The sequence below is a fragment of the Physella acuta genome, unplaced genomic scaffold (genome assembly GCF_028476545.2).
Source record: "Physella acuta isolate Inbredline_101_S28 unplaced genomic scaffold, ASM2847654v3 ptg000818l, whole genome shotgun sequence".
In the NCBI taxonomy this organism is placed as follows: Eukaryota; Metazoa; Mollusca; class Gastropoda; family Physidae; genus Physella; species Physella acuta.
Genome location: NW_026732336.1, coordinates 11938 through 37232, shown reverse-complemented (window position 1 = coordinate 37232; position 25295 = coordinate 11938). Strand labels below are relative to the sequence as shown.

The 25295-nt window shown below is 37.3% G+C and overlaps 1 protein-coding gene across 1 annotated transcript in view; it reads right to left on the bottom strand.

The window, feature by feature from the left end:
- LOC131951632 (uncharacterized) overlaps window positions 1-24819 on the bottom strand; it is a 28525-nt gene extending 3706 nt beyond the window's left edge. The window contains exons 1-6 of the mRNA XM_059313974.1: window positions 24705-24819; window positions 22367-22479; window positions 19343-19723; window positions 16398-16525; window positions 14342-15182; window positions 6938-7114 (exon numbers count right to left, since the gene is read on the bottom strand). Coding sequence (XP_059169957.1) covers window positions 6938-7114; window positions 14342-15182; window positions 16398-16525; window positions 19343-19445 — 1249 coding nt within the window. The 5' untranslated portion in view covers window positions 19446-19723; window positions 22367-22479; window positions 24705-24819. The remainder of the gene's footprint in view (window positions 1-6937; window positions 7115-14341; window positions 15183-16397; window positions 16526-19342; window positions 19724-22366; window positions 22480-24704) is intronic.
- Window positions 24820-25295: the final 476 nt, after the last annotated feature.

The window sequence follows — 25295 nt, the reverse complement described above, 5'->3', positions numbered from 1 at the left end:
ATCGTTCGTCAATTTATTTATATATATATCTCATATAAGGAGAATTTCACTCAAGATCATCTTTTAGCCCTCGTCGAGGGCTTTGAGTCTGACCAACAGTTTTTCCATACGGCCTAGTCATCTATAGTAGTGTATGCAAAAAATTAGCCAGATATACTGAGTTTAAGTACCCTAAAGTCTGCGTTGAAATGACCCTCTGTTTTTCCCATAAAATACAAAGATTATATAGGGAAATACAACTGGTCAGTTTTGACCGCTTTACGAAGTTTTCCCAGATATGCCGAGTTTTTTGTGACACCCCTAGGTGTTCTTCTACCACCTCACAAAATATCAAGGGGGGTCGTCGGAGGAAATTTTTTTTCGTAATAGAGCTCAAATAAGGAGAATTTCACTCGCGGTCACTTTTTAGCCCTCGTCGAGGGCTTTGCGTGTAACCGACAGTTTTCCCTAAAGGTCAAGCCATTGACCTAGGAGCATGCAAAAAATTAGCCAGATATACTGAGCTTAAGTACCCTAAAGTCTGCGTTGAAATGACCCTCTGTTTTTCCCATAAAATACAAAGATTATATAGGGAAATACGACTGGTCAGTTTTGACCCCTTTACGAAGTTTTCCCAGATATGCCGAGTTTTTTGTGACACCCCAAGGCGTTCTCCTACCACCTCACAAAATATCAAGGGGGGTCGTCGGAGGAATTTTTTTTTCGTAATAGAGCTCATATAAAGAGAATTTCACTCGCGGTCACTTTTTAGCCCTCGTCGAGGGCTTTGAGTGTAACCGACAGTTTTCCCTAAAGGTCAAGCCATTGACCTAGGAGCATGCAAAAAATTAGCCAGATATACTGAGCTTAAGTATCCTAAAGTCTGCGTTGAAATGACCCTCTGTTTTTCCCATAAAATACAAAGATTATATAGGGAAATACAACTGGTCAGTTTTGACCGCTTTACGAAGTTTTCCCAGATATGCCGAGTTTTTTGTGACACCCCTAGGTGTTCTTCTACCACCTTACAAAATATCAAGGGGGGTCGTCGGAGGAAATTTTTTTTCGTAATAGAGCTCATATAAAGAGAATTTCACTTGCAGTCACTTTTTAGCCCTCGTCGAGGGCTTTGAGTGTAACCGACAGTTTTCCCTACAGGTCAAGCCATTGACCTAGGAGCATGCAAAAAATTAGCCAGATATACTGAGCTTAAGTACCCTAAAGTCTGCGTTGAAATGACCCTCTGTTTTTCCCATAAAATACAAAGATTATATAGGGAAATACGACTGGTCAGTTTTGACCCCTTTACGAAGTTTTCCCAGATATGCCGAGTTTTTTGTGACACCCCAAGGCGTTCTCCTACCACCTCACAAAATATCAAGGGGGGTCGTCGGAGGAATTTTTTTTTCGTAATAGAGCTCATATAAAGAGAATTTCACTCGCGGTCACTTTTTAGCCCTCGTCGAGGGCTTTGAGTGTAACCGACAGTTTTCCCTAAAGGTCAAGCCATTGACCTAGGAGCATGCAAAAAATTAGCCAGATATACTGAGCTTAAGTATCCTAAAGTCTGCGTTGAAATGACCCTCTGTTTTTCCCATAAAATACAAAGATTATATAGGGAAATACAACTGGTCAGTTTTGACCGCTTTACGAAGTTTTCCCAGATATGCCGAGTTTTTTGTGACACCCCTAGGTGTTCTTCTACCACCTTACAAAATATCAAGGGGGGTCGTCGGAGGAAATTTTTTTTCGTAATAGAGCTCATATAAAGAGAATTTCACTTGCAGTCACTTTTTAGCCCTCGTCGAGGGCTTTGAGTGTAACCGACAGTTTTCCCTACAGGTCAAGCCATTGACCTAGGAGCATGCAAAAAAATTAGCCAGATATACTGAGCTTTAGTATCCTAAAGTCTGCGTTGAAATGACCCTCTGTTTTTCCCATAAAATACAAAGATTATATAGGGAAATACAACTGGTCAGTTTTGACCCCTTTACGAAGTTTTCCCAGATATGCCGAGTTTTTTGTGACACCCCAAGGTGTTCTCCTACCACCTCACAAAATTTCAAGGGGGGTCGTCGGAGGAAATTTTTTTTCGTAATAGAGCTCATATAAAGAGAATTTCACTCGCGGTCACTTTTTAGCCCTCGTCGAGTGCTTTGAGTGTAACCGACAGCTTTCCCTAAAGGTCAAGCCATTTACCTATAAGCATGCCAAAACTGAGCCAGATGTAAAGAGGGTAAGTGCCATAAAATCCGTTTTGAAATGACCCTCTGTTTTCCCCATAAAATACAAAGATTATATAGGGAAATACGACTGGTCAGTTTTGACCCATTTACCGATTTTTCCCGGACATGGCGAGTTTTTTGTGACACCCCAAGGCGTTCTCCTACCACCTCACAAAATATCAAGGGGGGTCGTCGGAGGAATTTTTTTTTCGTAATAGAGCTCATATAAAGAGAATTTCACTCGCGGTCACTTTTTAGCCCTCGTCGAGGGCTTTGAGTGTAACCGACAGTTTTCCCTAAAGGTCAAGCCATTTACCTATAAGCATGCCAAAACTGAGCCAGATGTAAAGAGCGTAAGTGCTATAAAATCCGTTTTGAAATGACCCTCTGTTTTCCCCATAAAATACAAAGATTATATAGGGAAATACGACTGGTCAGTTTTGACCCATTTACCGATTTTTCCCGGACATGGCGAGTTTTTTGTGACACCCCAAGGTGTTCTTCTACCACCTCACAAAATATCAAGGGGGGTCGTCGGAGGAATTTTTTTTTCGTAATAGAGCTCATAGAAAGAGAATTTCACTCGCGGTCACTTTTTAGCCCTCGTCAAGGGCTTTGAGTGTAACCGACAGTTTTCCCTAAAGGTCAAGCCATTGACCTAGGAGCATGCAAAAAAATAGCCAGATATACTGAGCTTAAGTACCCTAAAGTCTGCGTTGAAATGACCCTCTGTTTTTCCCATAAAATACAAAGATTATATAGGGAAATACAACTGGTCAGTTTTGACCCCTTTACGAAGTTTTCCCAGATATGCCGCGTTTTTTGTGACACCCCAAGGTGTTCTCCTACCACCTCACAAAATTTCAAGGGGGGTCGTCGGAGGAATTTTTTTTTCGTAATATAGCCCATATAAGGCGCCGGTCAGTCGAGGTCAGTTTTGACCCCCTGTCCGTAGACTTTTTGCCGAACCGTCACCGGCCCTCGTGTTCTATCGCCATAAGGCACCTTCGTGCCAAATTTGACGCGCCTGCGGCGCCGGGAAGTGCCCTATCGGGCACCCGACCACTTTGCTTTATATATATAGATTCTGGATAATACAAACGGTGTTGAGGATATAATTAAATTAAAACGCTGTTATAATTATAAAAAGGTTTGACTTTTTTTTGTAATTTACAAACTCATCACCGCTGCATTGTTTACTAATTTTTATTTATGTTATTGCTACTTCAGGTAACTAACAACAGAATTTAAAAATATTTGATACGATTAATTCAATTGGGTTAGTGTTTCGATACGTCACATTTGGTCCTTTATTGTTATGGTAGTTAAGGGCAGTTTATATGGGTTTGATACAAAGTTAAGATTGATATTATGTAAGTGTTATTAAATATCAAAATGTGTATTTAAATATGCTTGGTTTAGTATTTGACTTTAAAAAATTAGGAATGCCATTTGTGGCAATTTTTTCGGTTGGTGTATTTGTCCATTCGGGCGTTTTTCGCATTAGGGAAAACGGCACTTGGGCATTTCGGGGATCGTTCGTAGATCCGTTAGGTAAAGGTTTAGATATAGATATATGTATAGGGATATTTGCAGGTGTATGGGTGGATGAAGGAGTTTACGTTAATTTTTGTGGTTGTGGTTAAGGGTGTGGTGAGGTTTGCTTTATGTTTATGCTTATGCTTATGCTAATGTTTTTTTGTTTTTTTTTTGTGTTTGTGTGTATGTTTTGAGGTTGTAGTGAGGGTTAGGATTTATGTTTGTTTTTGTGATTAATTTGTTTTTATGTTTGTGTTTATATTTTTGCGCATGTGTTTGTTTTTTAGACGTAAAATGCGATGAGGGGAAAAGGTTTATGTCTATTTTCGTTTGTGTTTGTGGTATGTGAATGGGTGTGTGGAGGGTTCGGTTTGTAGTTAGGTTAAGGGTTTTATATATTTTCTTTATTTGCATTTATACAAGAATTAAAAATCTAATATTTTCCTAAGACCCGGGCAGCGCCATGTATGTGATGCTGAATAAACACACAAAGTCACGGTCTTTTAAAGATAGGTTTCTCACAAAAGACAGTGCAGTGCTCGTATGTTAACTTTTCCCATGGAAATTGATTAAAATGCCCTTAATCCGCCCTTAATCCGCTCAGACTCCCAGAGTAACACCCTCTTCTGTCTAAATCTCGTTCGTGCGTGGGGATTAAGACAACCAAGACACATGGGGCAGATAAAGTAGAGTTCATCTGATTCAGTGACCTCGGCATATGAAGGGACAGTGTGGTCAGCACTATGCCCAGCCGCCTTTGTTTCCCTCTGGACTACAATTGTATGCCGAGGGTTAGGGTCAGGGGCGGAACTACAGTGCCGCCAGACCCCGCAATGCGGGGGGGGGGGGGGGGGCACGCCATTTAGGGGCCCATAGCCGACCATAATACATTTTTTATAGTTAAAAAAATAATTCTCTTGCATTTTTGACTTAGCGGTAAAAGCTTTTATAAATAACAAACATATCTACTACAGTAGCGATGTTATACAGTGGCAAACACATGCCGTTGCGTAAAAAAAAAAAATATATATATATATGTGCCTGAGCTGTAGTGTGAAAGATAGGCAAACGTTCAAAACACTTCCATGACTTATTTCCCTTTTTAAAATAGTCAAATAGGGGTGCTCCTAAGCTCCTTTAAATATATTCGTACTAAACAAATTAAAAAGCAATTACTTCTCTTAATTATTATTATTTTTTTAAATACATACTAAAGAATAACATATAAGAAAAATGAAATATATTTGAAAGAAATAATATAAATACAAAAAATCATAAAAATAAACATAACACAAGAAACCATTGAACATACAAAGCTTTCAAGTTTTAGATTCTTTTGACCTGCTGAAACCAAAGGGTAGGCAGTATTACAGTAAACAATTTGAATAAACTAGATCTAAATCTAAAACAAAATAATATTCAAAACAGACGAATGCATTCACACACATGACATGTAATTTGTTTAAATTAAAATAATTTTTTTTTCAAAACCCGATCAGTCCAGAAATGAGTATCCAATGTTTGTATTCTGTATTTGGTGTTATATATATATATATATATATATATATATATATATATATATATATATATATATATATATATATATATATATATATATATATATATATAGGGGGGAGGCCCAGAATATTTTTTTGCGGGGTGGCCCTTTTTTGTAGTTCCGCCACTGGTTAGGGTTAGGGAAAGTAAAAGCGGCTGGGCATAGTGCTGCCCAGGAAAAGATAATAAAAAGAAATAATAGAATTTTTGAAAAATATTCTACCTTCGAAACAAGCCGAACTGAGCTAACGGAAGATGTTTACGATGGTGTGGCGGGAGGAAACGGGAGAGAGAGCTTCACTTCGCTATACAATTCATGTTCAACTCTTTCGAGTTTTTCAATTTGTTCAGATTTTTTTATTTTTTGAGTTTTTCAATTTGTTCAGATTCATTATTTTAGAGTTTTTTAATTGGTACAGTTTTATTTTTTAGAGCTTTTCAATTTTTACAGATGTATTTTCAGAGTTTTTCAATTTGTTCAGATTCATTTTTTAGAGCTTTTCAATTTGTATAGAATTTTTTTTGAGTTTTTCAATTTGTACAGATTAATTATTTTAGAGGTTTTTTTTAATTGGTACAGATTTATTTTTTAGAGCTTTTCAATTTGTACAGATGTATTTTTAGAGTGTTTCAATTTGTTCAGATTCATTTTTTAGAGCTTTTCAATTTGTACAGATTTTTTTTATTTTTTGAGTTTTTCAATTTGTTCAGATATATTTTTTAGAGCTTTTCAATTTGTACAGATTTTTTTATTTTTATAGTATTTCAATTTCAATTTTTACAGATTTTTTTTTTTTTAGAGTTTTTCAATTTGTACAAATTTATTTTTAGAGCTTTTTAATTTGTACCGATTTTTTTTAATTTTTAGAGTATTTAAATTTGTACAGATTTTTTTCTTATGATAAACGCATCTGCTTTCCTGATCATAATAATCCAGCAATTAGCTAAACAAAACATATGGCCATACCTGAACTATCTAGGACATACCTGGGCAAAAAAACAACATATAGAGCTATGACTAAACAATAAAGGTCATAACTGGACAAAACTATCTAGGACATACCTGAACAAAACTATCTAGGACATATCTGGACAAAACTATCTAGGACATACCTGGACAAAACTATCAGGACGTAACTGAACAAAACTATCTAGGACATACCTGAACAAAACTATCTAGGACATACCTGGACAAAACTATCTAGGACGTAACTGGACAAAACTATCTAGGACATACCTGGACAAAACTATCTAGGACATACCTGGACAAAACTATCTAGGACATACCTGGACAAAACTATCTAGGACATACCTGGACAAAACTATCTAGGACATACCTGGACAAAACTATCTAGGACATACCTGGACAAAACTATCTAGGACATACCTGAACAAAACTATCTAGGACATACCTGGACAAAACTATCTAGGACATACCTGGACAAAACTATCTAGGACATACCTGGACAAAACTATCTAGGACATACCTGGACAAAACTATCTAGGACATACCTGGACAAAACTATCTAGGACATACCTGGACAAAACTATCTAGGACATACCTGGACAAAACTATCTAGGACATACCTGGACAAAACTATCTAGGACATACCTGGACAAAACTATCTAGGACATACCTGGACAATGCAGCTCGCATGGCCTCCACTCCACCGGATCTCCGGAACAAAATCGTCCGCCATGTTTGGGTGTTGGCTCATTGCATATCCGGAAACGGCTTTTTCTGCCGGTGCCGCATGTAACAGAGCAAGCCGTCCATGACGTCCACATACTCCAGCCTCCGTCTGTTGGAAATACTGGGGACAAAGGATGGACAGGACTTAGTTAACAACTGGACAGGACTGAGTTAACAAATGGGCAGGACTGAGTTAACAACTGGACAGGACTGAGTTAACAAATGGGCAGGACTGAGTTAACAACTGGACAGGACTGAGTTAACAACTGGACAGCACTGAGTTAACAAATGGACAGGACTGAGTTAACAACTGGACAGGACTGAGTTAACAAATGGGCAGGACTGAGTTAACAACTGGACAGCACTGAGTTAACAAATGGACAGGACTGAGTTAACAACTGGACAGCACTGAGTTAACAACTGGACAGCATTGAGTTAACAACTGGACAGGACTGAGTTAACAACTGGACAGGACTGAGTTAACAACTGGACAGGACTGAGTTAACAAATGGGCAGGACTGAGTTAACAACTGGACAGGACTGAGTTAACAAATGGGCAGGACTGAGTTAACAAATGGACAGCATTGAGTTAACAACTGGACAGGACTGAGTTAACAACTGGACAGGACTGAGTTAACAACTGGACAGGACTGAGTTAACAACTGGACAGCACTGAGTTAACAACTGGACAGGACTGAGTTAACAACTGGACAGGACTGAGTTAACAACTGGACAGGACTGAGTTAACAACTGGACAGGACTGAGTTAACAACTGGACAGGACTGAGTTAACAACTGGACAGGACTGAGTTAACAAATGGGCAGGACTGAGTTAACAAATGGACAGCACTGAGTTAACAACTGGACAGGACTGAGTTAACAACTGGACAGGACTGAGTTAACAACTGGACAGCACTGAGATAACAACTGGACAGGACTGAGTTAACAACTGGACAGGACTGAGTTAACAAATGGGCAGGACTGAGTTAACAACTGGACAGGACTGAGTTAACAACTGGACAGGATTGAGTTAACAAATGGGCAGGACTGAGTTAACAACTGGACAGCACTGAGTTAACAACTCAGTGAATGAGTTAACAACTGGACAGGACTGAGTTAACAACTGGACAGGACTGAGTTAACAACTGGACAGGACTGAGTTAACAACTGGACAGGACTGAGTTAACAAATGGGCAGGACTGAGTTAACAACTGGACAGCACTGAGTTAACAAATGGACAGCACTGAGTTAACAACTGGACAGGACTGAGTTAACAACTGGACAGCACTGAGTTAACAAATGGGCAGGACTGAGTTAACAACTGGACAGGACTGAGTTAACAACTGGACAGGACTGAGTTAACAAATGGGCAGGACTGAGTTAACAACTGGACAGGACTGAGTTAACAACTGGACAGGACTGAGTTAACAACTGGACAGCACTGAGTTAACAACTGGACAGCACTGAGTTAACAAATGGACAGCACTGAGTTAACAACTGGACAGGACTGAGTTAACAACTGGACAGCACTGAGTTAACAAATGGGCAGGGCTGAGTTAACAAATGGGCAGGGCTGAGTTAACAAATGGGCAGGACTGAGTTAATAACTGGACAGGACTGAGTTAACAACTGGACAGGACTGAGTTAACAACTGGACAGGACTGAGTTAACAAATGGGCAGGACTGAGTTAACAACTGGACAGGACTGAGTTAGCAACTGGACAGGACTGAGTTAACAAATGGGCAGGGCTGAGTTAACAAATGGGCAGGGCTGAGTTAACAAATGGGCAGGACTGAGTTAACAACTGGACAGGACTGAGTTAACAACTGGACAGCACTGAGTTAACAAATGGACAGCACTGAGTTAACAAATGGACAGGACTGAGTTAACAACTGGACAGGACTGAGTTAACAACTGGACAGCACTGAGTTAACAAATGGACAGCACTGAGTTAACAACTGGACAGCACTGAGTTAACAACTGGACAGGACTGAGTTAACAACTGGACAGCACTGAGTTAACAAATGGACAGCACTGAGTTAACAACTGGACAGCACTGAGTTAACAACTGGACAGGACTGAGTTAACAACTGGACAGCACTGAGTTAACAAATGGACAGCACTGAGTTAACAAATGGGCAGGACTGAGTTAACAACTGGACAGGACTGAGTTAACAACTGGACAGCACTGAGTTAACAAATGGACAGCACTGAGTTAACAACTGGACAGCACTGAGTTAACAACTGGACAGGACTGAGTTAACAACTGGACAGCACTGAGTTAACAAATGGACAGCACTGAGTTAACAACTGGACAGGACTGAGTTAACAACTGGACAGCACTGAGTTAACAAATGGACAGCACTGAGTTAACAACTGGACAGGACTGAGTTAACAACTGGACAGGACTGAGTTAACAACTGGACAGGACTGAGTTAACAACTGGACAGCACTGAGTTAACAACTGGACAGCACTGAGTTAACAACTGGACAGCACTGAGTTAACAAATGGACAGCACTGAGTTAACAACTGGACAGGACTGAGTTAACAACTGGACAGGACTGAGTTAACAAATGGGCAGGACTGAGTTAACAAATGGGCAGGGCTGAGTTAACAAATGGGCAGGGCTGAGTTAACAAATGGACAGCACTGAGTTAACAACTGGACAGCACTGAGTTAACAACTGGACAGGACTGAGTTAACAACTGGACAGGACTGAGTTAACAAATGGGCAGGACTGAGTTAACAAATGGGCAGGGCTGAGTTAACAAATGGGCAGGGCTGAGTTAACAAATGGGCAGGACTGAGTTAACAACTGGACAGGACTGATTTAACAACTGGACAGCACTGAGTTAACAACTGGACAGGACTGAGTTAACAAATGGGCAGGACTGAGTTAACAAATGGGCAGGACTGAGTTAACAAATGGGCAGGACTGAGTTAACAACTGGACAGGACTGAGTTAACAAATGGGCAGGACTGAGTTAACAAATGGGCAGGACTGAGTTAACAAATGGGCAGGGCTGAGTTAACAAATGGGCAGGGCTGAGTTAACAAATGGGCAGGACTGAGTTAACAACTGGACAGGACTGAGTTAACAACTGGACAGCACTGAGTTAACAACTGGACAGGACTGAGTTAACAACTGGACAGGACTGAGTTAACATCTGGACAGGACGTAGTGATGTATGCAGGAATAAGTAGTAGCATAGTGACAAAGGCAATAATTGATTCAAACGGTTGTTGTTTCAATACATTTTATCACACACTCACACATATATTATATATATATATATATATATATATATATATATATATATATATATATATATATATATATATATTATATATATAACATAAGCGGGCTGGTAGTGTGTCAGTTCTTCCTCGTGATATCACTGTAGCTTTTGACACCATAAAAGTAAACATCGCACCATGCAGTGCTTTTCAGTGCATCGCATTGTCTTATTATAATCAATAGAGTTGGTTTGTTTATATAACGACTTATATTTATTTTATAGTTGCCACTGTTTTTACTGTTTTGCATAACGTAAAGAAAATATTAAATACACGCACATTGCTAATATATATTAAAAGGATCAATGTAAAATATTTTCATTTAGATTTCAGGAAAACGTGGATACATTTTAATAATGATAGGGTCGAAAAAACGAATTAATTCAACTGTTTTGTAATTTTTAAGGGATGTAATTTAAAAATAAATTCAACTCAAACTTATTTTAAAAACTGTGATTCCAAAATCTACGGACCTCCTAGAAGGAATTATTGTTGCAATAATATAATTAGCAAAATGTTAATACAAATCTGCAGAGGACATTATTGTAAGAGGACATTATTGTTGGAATATTATAATTAGCATGGATTGATAAAAGGCTGTCTTTTATTTATTGTATTCACTAAACGTCCTGTTTACTAATTATAATTTTTAATCAATTATTCCGAACTGTTATAGACGTGTCATCACGTTCATTCGGTGCGCAATGGTTTTAGTCATGAAACTCTATTGTAAATTTTTAAAATTTAAAGTACTGAAAAAAAAGCATGAACAGATAAAGTGCAATATTGTACGTAAAACACGGATATTTTAAATACTGCCTTTTATTTATTTTATACACTGAACATACTGTTTACTAATTATTAATCTAACTTTCCGTTTGCGGACAAGCTGGGTTTTTTATAGTCATTCACTGAATCAGGCGCGTCCGCCGGCGCTTTGACAGGGTGCGATTTGGCGCCACGGGCTAAATTGTGAGCACTATGCGTTTATGTTTGCATTTAAGTTGTGTTTATGTTATGAGTGTTGTGTTTTTTTGCGTTTGTGTGTGCATTGTGTTGGTGTTTTCATTTGTGTTTTTATTTGCATTTTTGTTTTGTTTTGTGTTTGAGTTTTTATTTGCGTTTCTTTTTTCTTTTTTGTCTGTGTGTTGCATTTGTGTTTTCGTTTGCGTTTGCATTGTGGTTATGATTTCTTTTGAAGTTGTGTTGTGTTTGTGTTTTCTTTTGTGTATGTGTTGTGTTTAGTTTTGTTCTGTTCCCAAGTTGGTACATTTTAAAAAGATGTACCGTGGCGGAGCACGGGTATTCAGCTAGTATATATATATATATATATATATATATATATATATATATATATATATATATATATATATATATATATATATATATATATATATTGTACAAGCTTTTATTTAACTTACTACCTCTGGATAAACTGGCGAGCAAAATGTCGACCACTTCTAAACGACCAATTTCTCTTAATCTTGTCACGTGGGTCAAGACTCAAAGATAATTTGATCTGACATAAATTTTTCTTAAACTGAATGTTTAATTATTTTTTTTTATGAATCAATAAAAGTTTCCTATCTAAAGTACTTTTTTTCGCGTTATTATACGAAAATTTCGTGTTCATTTAGCACGCAACTGTTTTTAACCAATGCATTCTGTTGTATTAAATATTTTAAAGTATTGAAACAAATGTATATTAATGCATCCCTATTTAAATAAATATAAAGATTTGTGACAAGATTTCAATGTTTCAATTTACGTCAGTGTAAACCGTCAAGATTTGTCAAAATGTCAGTGTTTTACACGATTACACTACTTCCTCTACATTCCGTACTGAGAAAGTAGGAAGGTGTCAAACGGTAAAACTTGCGAAATTTTGTGCTTTTTTTTGCAACCTGGCAATAATAGGGCTGGTAAGTAGGTCACCAACCAGTTCTATGGCTCATGCAGTGTTTATTGAGCCGTAGAACTGGTTGGTGACCTACTTAATAGCCATATTTCATTATACTGTCTTCAATAAAGTAAAAAGGAAACGCATAAAATTGGTTATTTCTAAAATAGCTTTTTTCCGACACAAAATGTACTTTTTTTTTAAAAAAGAGGCTTATATTGTATTGAATTATACGTGTAATTCGACATAGCTATTAATTTAGTCTCAAAATTTAGCTTTAATTACGAAACAAATTATAGTAAAAGGGTTACAAAACGTATAACATAAAAAATGGTTTTGAAAATAATACTACAACATTCAAGCAAAGCAAAACAATAAAATGAAAATTGTATCAACTGATAAGTGATCTACAACAAATACACAAAGAATATTTTTTTAAAGCATACAATAAATAAGCCAATAATAATCATAGTATCTCACCAGTAATTAATCCATGGGATTAGCGTGTGAAAAGAACATTTTAAAAGGATTAGACATTGATGGGTTATGGTAATGGTTATATTTGTGGGGGCTACGACTAATTCTAGAAAGTACACTTGCCCGAATGAGAGAAACTCCTCAATGGACAGGCTCTCGCGTCGGGCGAATAGAATACAAGGAAAACTATCGGTCAGACTCTATGCCCTCGTATATGGCTATAAAGTCACCTTGGTTGACCAGCACCTTATATAATCTATAAATCGAAAACAATTTCTTCTCGATAACATTCCCTGATATGTTATACGATCGTAGACCGGTCCCCAGGGTCCCTAACCCTAACCCCAGGGTCCCTAACCCCAGAGATAAGGAAAAAAGGGTGTCAAAACGAGAGAACACTTCTTCTGATATAAACATTGTAATTATGTGGAAAACAGGCGAATTTACAACACCAAAAAATTATCCGGTACTTAAGCTCTGTGCATCTTAGTTATTAAATCGGCCATATGTGAAAGTTGGCGACCAGGCATCGAACAAATATTTGTCCTGAACTTATTTGTCCTGAACTAACTTGTCCAAAACTATTTTGTCCTAAAATATCTAGTCCTGAACTATTTAGTCCTAAAATATTTTGTCTTGAACTAATTTATCCTGAACTAATTTGTCCTGAACTAACTTGTCCTGAACTATTTTGTCCTAAAATATCTAGTCCTGAACTATTTTGTCCTAAAATATCTAGTCCTGAACTATTTAGTCTTGAACTAATTTATCCTGAACTAATTAGCCATTAACTAATTAGCCCTGAACTAATTTGTCCTGAACTAATTTGTCCTAAAATATTTTGTCCTGAACTAATTCGTCTTGAACTAATTTGTCATGAACTAATTAATCCTGAACTAATTAGTCCTGAACTAATGTGTCCTGAAATAATTTGTCCTAAAAATAATTTGTACTAAAATATTTTGTCCTGAACTAATTTGTCGTGAAGTAATTAGTCCTGAACTAATTTGTACTGAACTAATTTGTCGTGAACTAATTAGTCCTGAACTAATTTGTACTGAACTATTTAGTCCTGAACTAACTAGTCCTGAACTAACTAGTCCTGAACTAATTTTTCGTGAACTAATTTTTCGTGAACTAATTAGTCCTGAACTAATTTGTACTGAACTATTTAGTCCTGAACTAACTAGTCCTGAACTAATTTGTTCTCAACTAACTAGTCCTGAACTATTTAGTCCTGAACTATTTAGTCCTGAACTAATTTGTTCTGAACTAACTAGTCCTGAACTAATTTGTACTGAACTATTTAGTCCTGAACTAATTTGTTGTGAACTATTTAGTCCTGAACTATTTAGTCCTGAACTATTTAGTCCTGAACTAATTTGTTCTGAACTAACTAGTCCTGAACTAATTTGTACTGAACTATTTAGTCCTGAACTAATTTGTTGTGAACTATTTAGTCCTGAACTATTTAGTCCTGAACTATTTAGCCCTGAACTAATTAGTCCTGAACTAATTTGTCCTGAACTAATTTGTCCTGAACTATGTAGTCCTGTACCAAGTAAAAACGTCCTGTAACAGGTAAAAACGTCCTGTACCAGGTAAAAACGTCCTGTAACAGGTAAAAACGTCCTGTACCAGGTAAAAACGTCCTGTAACAGGTAAAAACGTACCTGAGTGTTTGAAGGCAGGGAGACAGAGCTGTTTTTGTTCTGTAACAACCTTGTGCCTTGTGACACTGACGTAGATAAAACAAAAGCCAGTGGAGGACTGGTTGAAGAGGCGACAATCAAACGACATTCTCACCAGATCCGGCTGGGCAGGCAACTCCGTGATGTAAATTCTCTCTAAAGGGGAGGCGATACTGCTATCAAGAATCTGCTTGAAGCGATAGAGTCGTATTTTATCGGTGCCCGAGCAGGGAGGATGTGTATAGAGAAGGTGGACAGAGTTCTCACAAGGGAAGACACTCTGTGACGTGCTGGTCAGCATGTAGGCCATGCTCCAGCTGACCACCATGACGTTGCTGACAGCTATGACAGGGCTCCCAACTTGAGATGACACCAGGACCGCTTGATAAGATCCGTCTAGATCGAATAAGTGACATCCGAAGACGGAGGTGGAGTAGAGTTTGTTTACATCTGTAAAGTTGGAGGTAGAGACCAGTTCTGCCTCTGATAGAACCAACAGAGATCCGCCTATGTCGTTACGCTGAAAGTAAAGCTGCAGGAGCCAGTGGTTCCTCTGTAGCAGTGACGTGCAATTCGCCTTTGAGATGATCCTCAGCTCCACACCCAGGGTCTGGGCTTCGTGTGCATCAGGTAGGGACATGGCGACCTCCGGCCATCTGACCTCCAGATTAGCTGAAACAAGGACTTCGCCACGAACTCGTGTGTACATCTTTAGCGTGTAGTTGCCGGCGAATTCAATGACGCCACAGGCGACTTTTAGAGTCTCTGATTTCTTGCCCAGTCTCAGGCCTAGTGTGGTGATGATCAAAGGATCATCTGATATCTGCAGAGATAATAACAGATACTTTCATCTGATATCTGTAGAGATAATAATCGATAATTTTATCTGATATCTGTAGAGATAATAACAGGTAATTTCCTCTGATATCTGCAGAGATAATAACAGATACTTTCATCTGATATCTGTAGAGATAATAACAGATACTTTCATCTGATATCTGCAGAGATAATAACAGATACTTTCATCTGATATCTGTAGAGATAATAATCGATAATTTTATCTGATATCTGTAGAGATAATAACAGGTAATTTCATCTGATAGCGGTAGAGATAATAGCTGATAATTTCATCTGATATCTGTAGAGATAATAACAGGTAATTTCATCTGATATCTGCAGAGATAATAACAGATACTTTCATCTGATATCTGCAGAGATAATAGCAGATAATTTCATCTGATATCTGTAGAGATAATAACAGATTATTTCATTTGATATCTGCAGAGATAATGACAGATACTTTCATCTGATATCTGCAGAGATAATAGCAGATAATTTCATCTGATATCTGTAGAGATAATAACAGATAATTTCATCTGATATCTGTAAAGATAATAACAGATAATTTCATCTGATATCTGTAAAGATAATAACAGATACTTTCATCTGATATCTGTAGAGATAATAACAGATAATTTCATCTGATATCTGTAGAGATAATAACAGATAATTTCATCTGATATCTGCAGAGATAATAACAGATAGTTTCATGTGATATATGAAGCAGACAATTCAAATTCATCCCTTACCGGGTTAGGTTCTAGTTACCTTATTAACGAACAATACGAGGCGATCCATTTATTCGAAACTGCTTTAATAGCATCATGTGAGTTTTTAATTACTCACCACCAAATGATGTGAATTTAATTACCCCCCCCCCACACACACACACACCAAATGATGTCAGTATTAAATTGCTGGCTACCAGGTGTCACTTGTGTCATGTCACCACACGTCATGTGTCACTTGTGTCATGTCACCACACATCAGGTGTCACTTGTGTCATGTCACCACACATCAGGTGTCACTTGTGTCATGTCACCACACATCAGGTGTTACTTGTGTCATGTCACCACACATCAGGTGTCACTTGTGTCATGTCACCACATATTTTAGTTAACTTGGTTTATTAATAAATAAAACTGGTTTGAGCTAGCTAGTTGACGCTAACCCAAGTGTACTTCAAGCCTTAACCCACCTTTCCTTGGTATTCTAGTCTGATGAAGGCATGCGGCAAGGACACGTTTCCTGGAATGGTGTAACTAAAGTCAAGGTCACCAGAAAAAACCACGTAGTAAGGTGGGGGTGTTATACGAAACATCGATTCTGTGAAGTGAAAGATATGGCATATGTAGGTATAGAGTTAAGACATCGGTAGGTATAGAGTTAGGGGTCATCCATAAATGATGTCACGCTTTCTTGACTAATTTTACCTCCCCCCCCCCTCGTCACATATCGTCACAAAAGCCAGACTCCCCCCCCCCCCACCCTAAAATGACGTCACACCTCAATCTACAACCCCCCCCCCCCTCAAAATTGCAAATGAATTATTCTTAAAATATTTTTCCACATTGTCTGAACTCTATCAACATAGAGCATTTTAATCAATTCCTATTACAATTTATTTAATCTGAACACCCCCCCCCCCGCCCCCTACAGCTCATCACACACCGTCACAAAATTATGGACCCCCCCCCCGCCCCCTACGAATGTGACTTTATTTATGGACGACCCCTTAAGACATCTGAAGGTATAGGGTTAACACATGCCTGTTTTATAACATGTATGAACCATAAAATAATGTTCAGTGATAGTGCTGTCCTCTAGCCCTACCAATAAGTCCGCTAAATTATCATGTACTGCTCACAAACTTGTGAGATATTAAAGAATATAAAAGGTTGATTGATTGTTTCATGTATCGATATCCATTGATTGTTTGATGTATCGATATCCATTGATTGTTTCATGTATCGATATCCATTGATTGTTTCATGTATCGATATCCATTGATTGTTTCATGTATCGATATCCATTGATTGTTTCATGTATCGATATCCATTGATTGTTTCATGTATCGATATCCATGAATATTTAAAAACCCAAACCGCTTGAGCCTCCGTAAATAACATTTTACTATGACTTGATGAAGATCTTCAGGTGGCTTTTTTATGGAGGCCTGGGATAGCACACAAATGCTAAATCTGCTTGATGGCCAGGTCGCATACAGTAGCGTAGCGAAGGGGATGGGGGGGGGGGGGACATATGTCCCATTGCGCCGACCTCAGGGGGCGCCAAAATGGGTTGGAAAAATAAATTGAAAGCTTGAGGGGGGGGGGGGTGCAAATCGAAATCTTGAGGGGGGGGGGGGGTGCGAAACGAAAAGTTTGTCCCCGGGCGCCGGGAAAGGTCGCTACGCCTCTGGTCGCATATACAATGCAAAATGTGTAGAATCTTTTGATATAGAATGCTACTTGTATTTAGTGGTACAAAAAAAGGTGATAACGCTCTTTTTTATGATACGAGCACCTTTTCGAAAGTTGATTTAAGTAAAATTTTAAAAATTCTAGCTACAACAAAATAAGCTTAAGGGTTAGGGTTAGGGTTAATTAAGATTAATTTAAATAAACAATTTAAAAGTCTGGCTACATTTTAGTATTTGTACATCTGGTGTTGTTTAAAGTAATTTGTGTATCGTGTTTTGGAGCTGCAAAACCTAAATAAGACTAGTCAAAATGGTGTACTTGCCTGTTGTACACTAGCATGGAACCAACAAAACCTAAATAAGACTAGTCAAAATGGTGTACTTGCCTGTTGTACACTTAACCAACAAAACCTAAATAAGACTAGTCAAAATGGTGTACTTGCCTGTTGTACACTAGCATGGAACCAACAAAACCTAAATAAGATTAGTCAAAATGGTGTACTTGCCTGTTGTACACTTAACCAACAAAACCTAAATAAGATTAGTCAAAATGGTGTACTTGCCTGTTGTACACTAGCATGGAACCAACAAAACCTAAATAAGATTAGTCAAAATGGTGTACTTGCCTGTTGTACACTTAACCAACAAAACCTAAATAAGATTAGTCAAAATGGTGTACTTGCCTGTTGTACACTAGCATGGAACCAACAAAACCTAAATAAGACTAGTCAAAATGGTGTACTTGCCTGTTGTACACTTAACCAACAAAACCTAAATAAGACTAGTCAAAATGGTGTACTTGCCTGTTGTACACTTAACCAACAAAGCCTAAATAAGACTAGTCAAAATGGTGTACTTGCCTGTTGTACACTAGCATGGAACCAACAAAACCTAAATAAGATTAGTCAAAATGGTGTACTTGCCTGTTGTACACTTAACCAACAAAACCTAAATAAGACTAGTCAAAATGATGTACTTGCCTGTTGTACACTTAACCAATAAAACCTAAATAAGACTAGTCAAAATGATGTACTTGCCTGTTGTACACTTAACCAACAAAACCTAAATAAGACTAGTCAAAATGATGTACTTGCCTGTTGTACACTTAACCAACAAAACCTAAATAAGACTAGTCAAAATGATGTACTTGCCTGTTGTACACTTAACCAACAAAACCTAAATAAGACTAGTCAAAATGATGTACTTGCCTGTTGTACACTTAACCAACAAAACCTAAATAAGACTAGTCAAAATGATGTACTTGCCTGTTGTACACTTAACCAACAAAACCTAAATAAGACTAGTCAAAATGATGTACTTGCCTGTTGTACACTTAACCAACAAAACCTAAATAAGACTAGTCAAAATGATGTACTTGCCTGTTGTACACTTAACCAACAAAACCTAAATAAGACTAGTCAAAATGATGTACTTGCCTGTTGTACACTTAACCAACAAAACCTAAATAAGACTAGTCAAAATGATGTACTTGCCTGTTGTACACTTAACCAACAAAACCTAAATAAGACTAGTCAAAATGATGTACTTGCCTGTTGTACACTTAACCAACAAAACCTAAATAAGACTAGTCAAAATGATGTACTTGCCTGTTGTACACTTAACCAACAAAACCTAAATAAGACTAGTCAAAATGATGTACTTGCCTGTTGTACACTTAACCAACAAAACCTAAATAAGACTAGTCAAAATGGTGTACTTGCCTGTTGTACACTCGCATGGAACCAACATAACCAAAATAAGGACCAGGAAATGATGGGCGGGTCCAAGAGTTATCCACAATCCGTTCCCCATGACATCCAGCATATCTCAGGTACTAAACACACGTCATCCATAGGAGAGGGAGGCAATGACGTCACTCAGAGTTTAAGCTGTTAGGGTTAGGGTTTAGGTTACATTATGTAGCAGCATCATTTGATTGACACCAATCTGACCACTGGACTCAAGAGCTTGCTCCACTAAGATTTGATTGAGAGAAATTTGGTGCCCAACACAATTAGCGATGTTTTTCATCAAGTTAGGATTGTGGACTCAGTGTTCCTTTCGTTCAATTGGTCATACTTTAATCCTGAGTGTTAACGGTTCTGTGGAAAATAATAAAAATCATCTAAATAATGGGTTTAGTTGTTGTGTTAGTAATTCGGGTTAGGGTTAGGGTTAGTGGTTAGGGTTAGTTGTTTGAGAGTTCTATAACATATAAGCTCAGACATATCAGACATATGTAGATCAGACATATGTAGATCAGATCAGTTAAGGTTAGATAATAGATACATTATGCTTATGGTGAGGTCATACATATAGTTAGGGTTAGATTACATACACCAGGGTTAGGGCTGGATCATAACAAGCATTCATATGGTACAAATATTCATTTGGTACAATATTCATTTGGTACAATATTCATTTGGTACAAGATTTATTTGGTACAAGAATTCATTTGGTACAAATATTCATTTGGTACAATATTCATTTGGTACAAACTAATCCAAAACCACCTATATTTAATTTGTCATAAAAACTGTATCTAGTGCAGCCTGTAAACAAAATAGAAAAGATCAACTTCAAACATGTCAGACACAGCCAAACTTCACAGCCAAAGGTGTGATAAATTAGGTCTCTACTGGCAAACAGACTTGCCTGAGAAATTCATGCTTATCTTGAATTAGTCTTATACCACTGGTAGAATAGGCTTAGGATTGGGGGGGGGGGGGGAGTCAAAGGGTTAACTTTAGGCTCGAGCTAGGCTTTACATTTTTTTAATCACACATGTGTCCGTCTGTGTGTCTAATTACCTGTCTGTGCTTTCTTTATTACAAGTATAGTCAGATTGTTACATGGGTAGTGAAATTGTTACAAGGGTAGTGAAATTGTTACATTGGTAGTGAAATTGTTACATTGGCAGTGAAATTGTTACAAGGGTAGTGAAATTGTTACAAGGGTAGTGAAATTGTTACAAGGGTAGTGAAATTGTTACATTGGTAGTGAAATTGTTACACTGGTAGTGAAATTGTTACAAGGGTAGTAAAATTGTTACATTGGTAGTGAAATTGTTACAAGGGTAGTGAAATTGTTACATTGGTAGTGAAATTGTTACATTGGTAGTGAAATTGTTACATTGGTAGTGAAATTGTTACACTGGTAGTGAAATTGTTACAAGGGTAGTGAAATTGTTACATTGGTAGTGAAATTGTTACATTGGTAGTGAAATTGTTACATTGGTAGTGAAATTGTTACACTGGTAGTGAAACTGTTACATTGGTAGTGAAATTGTTACAAGGGTAGTGAAATTGTTACAAGGGTAGTGAAATTGTTACAAGGGTAGTGAAATTGTTACACTGGTAGTGAAACTGTTACAAGGGTAGTGAAATTGTTACATTGGTAGTGAAACTGTTACATTGGTAGTGAAATTGTTACAAGGGTAGTAAAATTGTTACAAGGGTAGTGAAATTGTTACATTGGTAGTGAAATTGTTACACTGGTAGTGAGATTGTTACATTGGTAGTGAAATTGTTACATTGGTAGTGAAATTGTTACAAGGGTAGTGAGATTGTTACATTGGTAGTAAAATTGTTACAAGGGTAGTGAGATTGTTACAAGGGTAGTGAAATTGTTACACTGGTAGTGAAATTGTTACATTGGTAGTGAAATTGTTACATTGGTAGTGAAATTGTTACACTGGTAGTGAAATTGTTACAAGGGTAGTGAGATTGTTACATTGGTAGTGAAATTGTTACACTGGTAGTGAAATTGTTACAAGGGTAGTGAGATTGTTACAAGGGTAGTGAAATTGTTACACTGGTAGTGAAATTGTTACATTGGTAGTGAAATTGCCCCACTGGTAGTGAAACTGTTACATGGGTAGTGAGATTGTTACAAGGGTAGTGAAATTGTTACATTGGTAGTGAGATTGTTACAAGGGTAGTGAAACTGTTACATTGGTAGTGAGATTGTTACAAGGGTAGTGAAACTGTTACATTGGTAGTGAAATTGTTACAAGGGTAGTGAGATTGTTACAAGGGTAGTGAAATTGTTACATTGGTAGTGAAATTGTTACATTGGTAGTGAAATTGTTACATTGGAGTAACCGATGGTATTGATGGGAAGTACAGGAGGCTGTGCATAGGTGGACCTGAGGTCAGATAAGGTCAACTCTACTGCACCATTCAATGGACCTGAGGTCAGGTAAGGTCAACTCTACTGCACCATTCAACGGGTAACTGAACAGTTAAACTGGTTTCAATGTGGGTTAGGGCTGGAACACCAGTATATACTACACACCAAAAAATCCAACACAACAGTTAAGAAAACACACCAAAAAATATAACACACCAGTATATTACTACACACCAAAAAATATAACACACCAGTATATACTACACACCAAAAAATCCAACACAACAGTTAAGAAAACACACCAAAAAATATAACACACCAGTATATTACTACACACCAAAAAATATATCACACCAGTATATTACAACACACCAAAAAATCTTACACACCAAAAAATATAACACAATAGTTAAGAGAACACACCAAAAATCTAACACACCACAAAATCTACCACAATAGTTAAGAGAACACACCAAAAAATCTTACACACCAAAAAATCTAACACCAGTTAAGACAACACACCAAAATTCTGAGTGAAGTAACAAAACACACTTCACCTTTAATCCAAGACAAAACAATTCAAATTTAAAGCAAGAAAAAAAAACACAACTTACGTGCAGGTCAACCCGCTGCCGTGTGTAGCACCGTGTCAACCCGCTGCCGTGTGTAGCACCGTGTCAACCCCTGGTATGCCGTGTGTATCGAGCGTCAACGAACGCTAGCACGCCTGTAGTGTCAAGACGACACAAAGAAAAGGGGGGCGACGACTGAGTTTGACAAGAGAAATAACTGAGCAAAAACTAAATGGAGTAGTAGGGGAGATAACTAGTTCAACTACAAAGTAATAATTCAGGTAAATTATGATATTAATACACAACATGACGTCTTATAATCCATCTATGTAAAAAAAAAAAAAATAACAACGATTGTTCCAAAGATAGAACATAGAACACCTGGCCTAAAGAAATTATAACACTATATTTGTTTTTAAAAAGGATACAGCATATACAATTTGCGTCGAGAAAAGGTTTAAAAAACAAAAGTCATACACACTTCTGAACTGTTACGCATATATATATATATATATATATATATATATATATATATATATATATATATATATATATATATATATATATATATATATATATAAATAAAGATCAATTCTGTATGTTTGATTGATTGTAAAATGTTTGTAACATGTATGTCGTGGATACTTCGATGGATTTAAGTGTTAGATTATTATAGTGCTCATGGTCTAAAGTTATGAGTTTAAAAATTACTATTGAAAGTCTTTAAAAAGATTTTAGCTTTAAAGTTTTAGCTTTTGTGTTTTATATTAATTTATTTAAAAAATTCTTTTAAAAAGTAATTTGCCCATAACCCTAACCTTAACCCTAACCCTAACCCTAACCCTAACCTTAACCATACTATAAAGATGTTTTGTGGTAACACGACATATCTTACCGGCGGAGGTATTGATAACTAGTTTAAAGTTCGATTACTTATTTATTTGTCGGGGTTGTGCTTGGTTGTAGGTATCGATACAAACCCATATCGATCAGCTTAAATTCCAGACACCAAAAATCGATTCCGAATAGCTGAGTGTCAGTTGGTTGGCTCGGTCGGTATCTTTCATCTAGCCACGATTGGCGTTACGCTTGAGCGGCCTCCACCAGTGAAAGGGGAGGGCACACGTCGATGGTTGGAGACCTGGATAATGTTGCAATCTGGGTCACCAGCTAGACGCAACCCTTACTAGCTTTTTGGGTTTGTCGGTTCTCATTGTTGGGTTAGGGTTAGGGTTAGGGTTAGTCATATTTGAGGATCTTAGGGTTAGGGTTAGGGTTAGGGTTAGTCATATTTGAGGATCTTATGGTTAGGGTTAGGTTTAGTCATATTTGAGGATCTTAGGGTTAGGGTTAGGGTTAGGGTTAGGGTTAGTCATATTTGAGGATCTTATGGTTAGGGTTAGTCATATTTGAGGATCTTAGGGTTAGGGTTAGGGTTAGTCATATTTGAGGATCTTAGGGTTAGGGTTAGGGTTAGCCATATTTGAGGATCTTAGGGGTTAGGGTTAGGGTTAGTCATATTTGAGGATCTTAGGGTTAGGGTTAGGGTTAGCCATATTTGAGAATCTTAGGGTTAGGGTTAGGGTTAGTCATATTTGAGGATCTTAGGGTTAGGGTTAGCCATATTTGAGGATCTTAGGGTTAGGGTTAGGGTTAGGGTTAGTCATATTTGAGGATCTTAGGGTTAGGGTTAGGGTTAGTCATATTTGAGGATCTTAATACTTATTTTCGTGTTAATCATGACTGTGTTAATGAACTAACCAGTAAAACTGTGTTTAAAATACATTTAGCAAATACAAGTTCAGTTTGATGAATGAATGCTTATGTTAGGGTTAGGGTAAGGGTTTGATGAATGAATGCTTATTTTAGGGTTAGGGTTTGATGAATGAATGCTTATGTTAGGGTTAGGGTTTGATGAATGAATGCTTATGTTAGGATTAGGGTGTGATGAATGAATGCTTATGTTAGGGTTAGGGTAAGGGTTTGATGAATGAATGCTTATTTTAGGGTTAAGGTTTGATGAATATATGCTTATGTTAGGGTTAGGGTTAGGGTTAGATGAATGAATGCTTATGTTAGGGTTAGGGTTAGGGTTTGATGAATGAATGCTTATGCTTGTTGGATTGTAAGCCAGTCACATGTAATGTTTTAGTTTTCGCTAACGGTTTGGAGCGATGTTTTGGTTCTTTATGTACAATTGCTGCAGTTTGATAGACGTAGGTATACGACTGGAACGCAAAAACTAAAGATATTTCGACAATTTTCTGTTACGGAAATAATTTGCATTAGCTTGATATTATGAGTATACATTTTTCAAATTGCAAACTCACGAAATAAGGACAACTGAGTTACAAGAATGGAAAGTTAAGCTTTAACTTACCAAAATCAAATTTCAAATATTCCTTTGTCTTGTTATTTGATGTCTTTAAAAATGTCGGGTATTTGTAGCTTCCAGAATCCTGGGAACCCGTAGAGACGACAGATTACAGCACACCTTGATTTACCTGCAGCTGTGACCGGTAGTCTGCCATCGTTTTATTGATGTGTCATCTGTGTAACGACAGGGATGGTGAGCACTGGGCATGCGCGCGCACACGATGCGTAGTTGAGGATCAGATAGAAGCCATGATTTATTGAGGGGATACACACAGTAGGGTTAAATAAATAAACGATATTTTGAAATCTTATTGTAAAAGATAAGAGTTATGTTGGAAGCATCTCCAAAATTAAGGGAGAGAAACAAAATAATTCAACAAATAAAAAGTATCAAGTCAATTATGATTCTAAAACAATTATACAAAACAAAATGTGTGGGGTATTTTCAAAGCAAAACTTATTTGAAAACAAAATTGTTGTGGAAGGGAAGGCCAAACATGGAAAGTTTCTTTTTTGTGGTACAGAATGTTTAGCCCTAGACTAGCCCTAAGCTCCCTACATAGAATACTAATGCGATTTTGAATTTTTGTTGTAA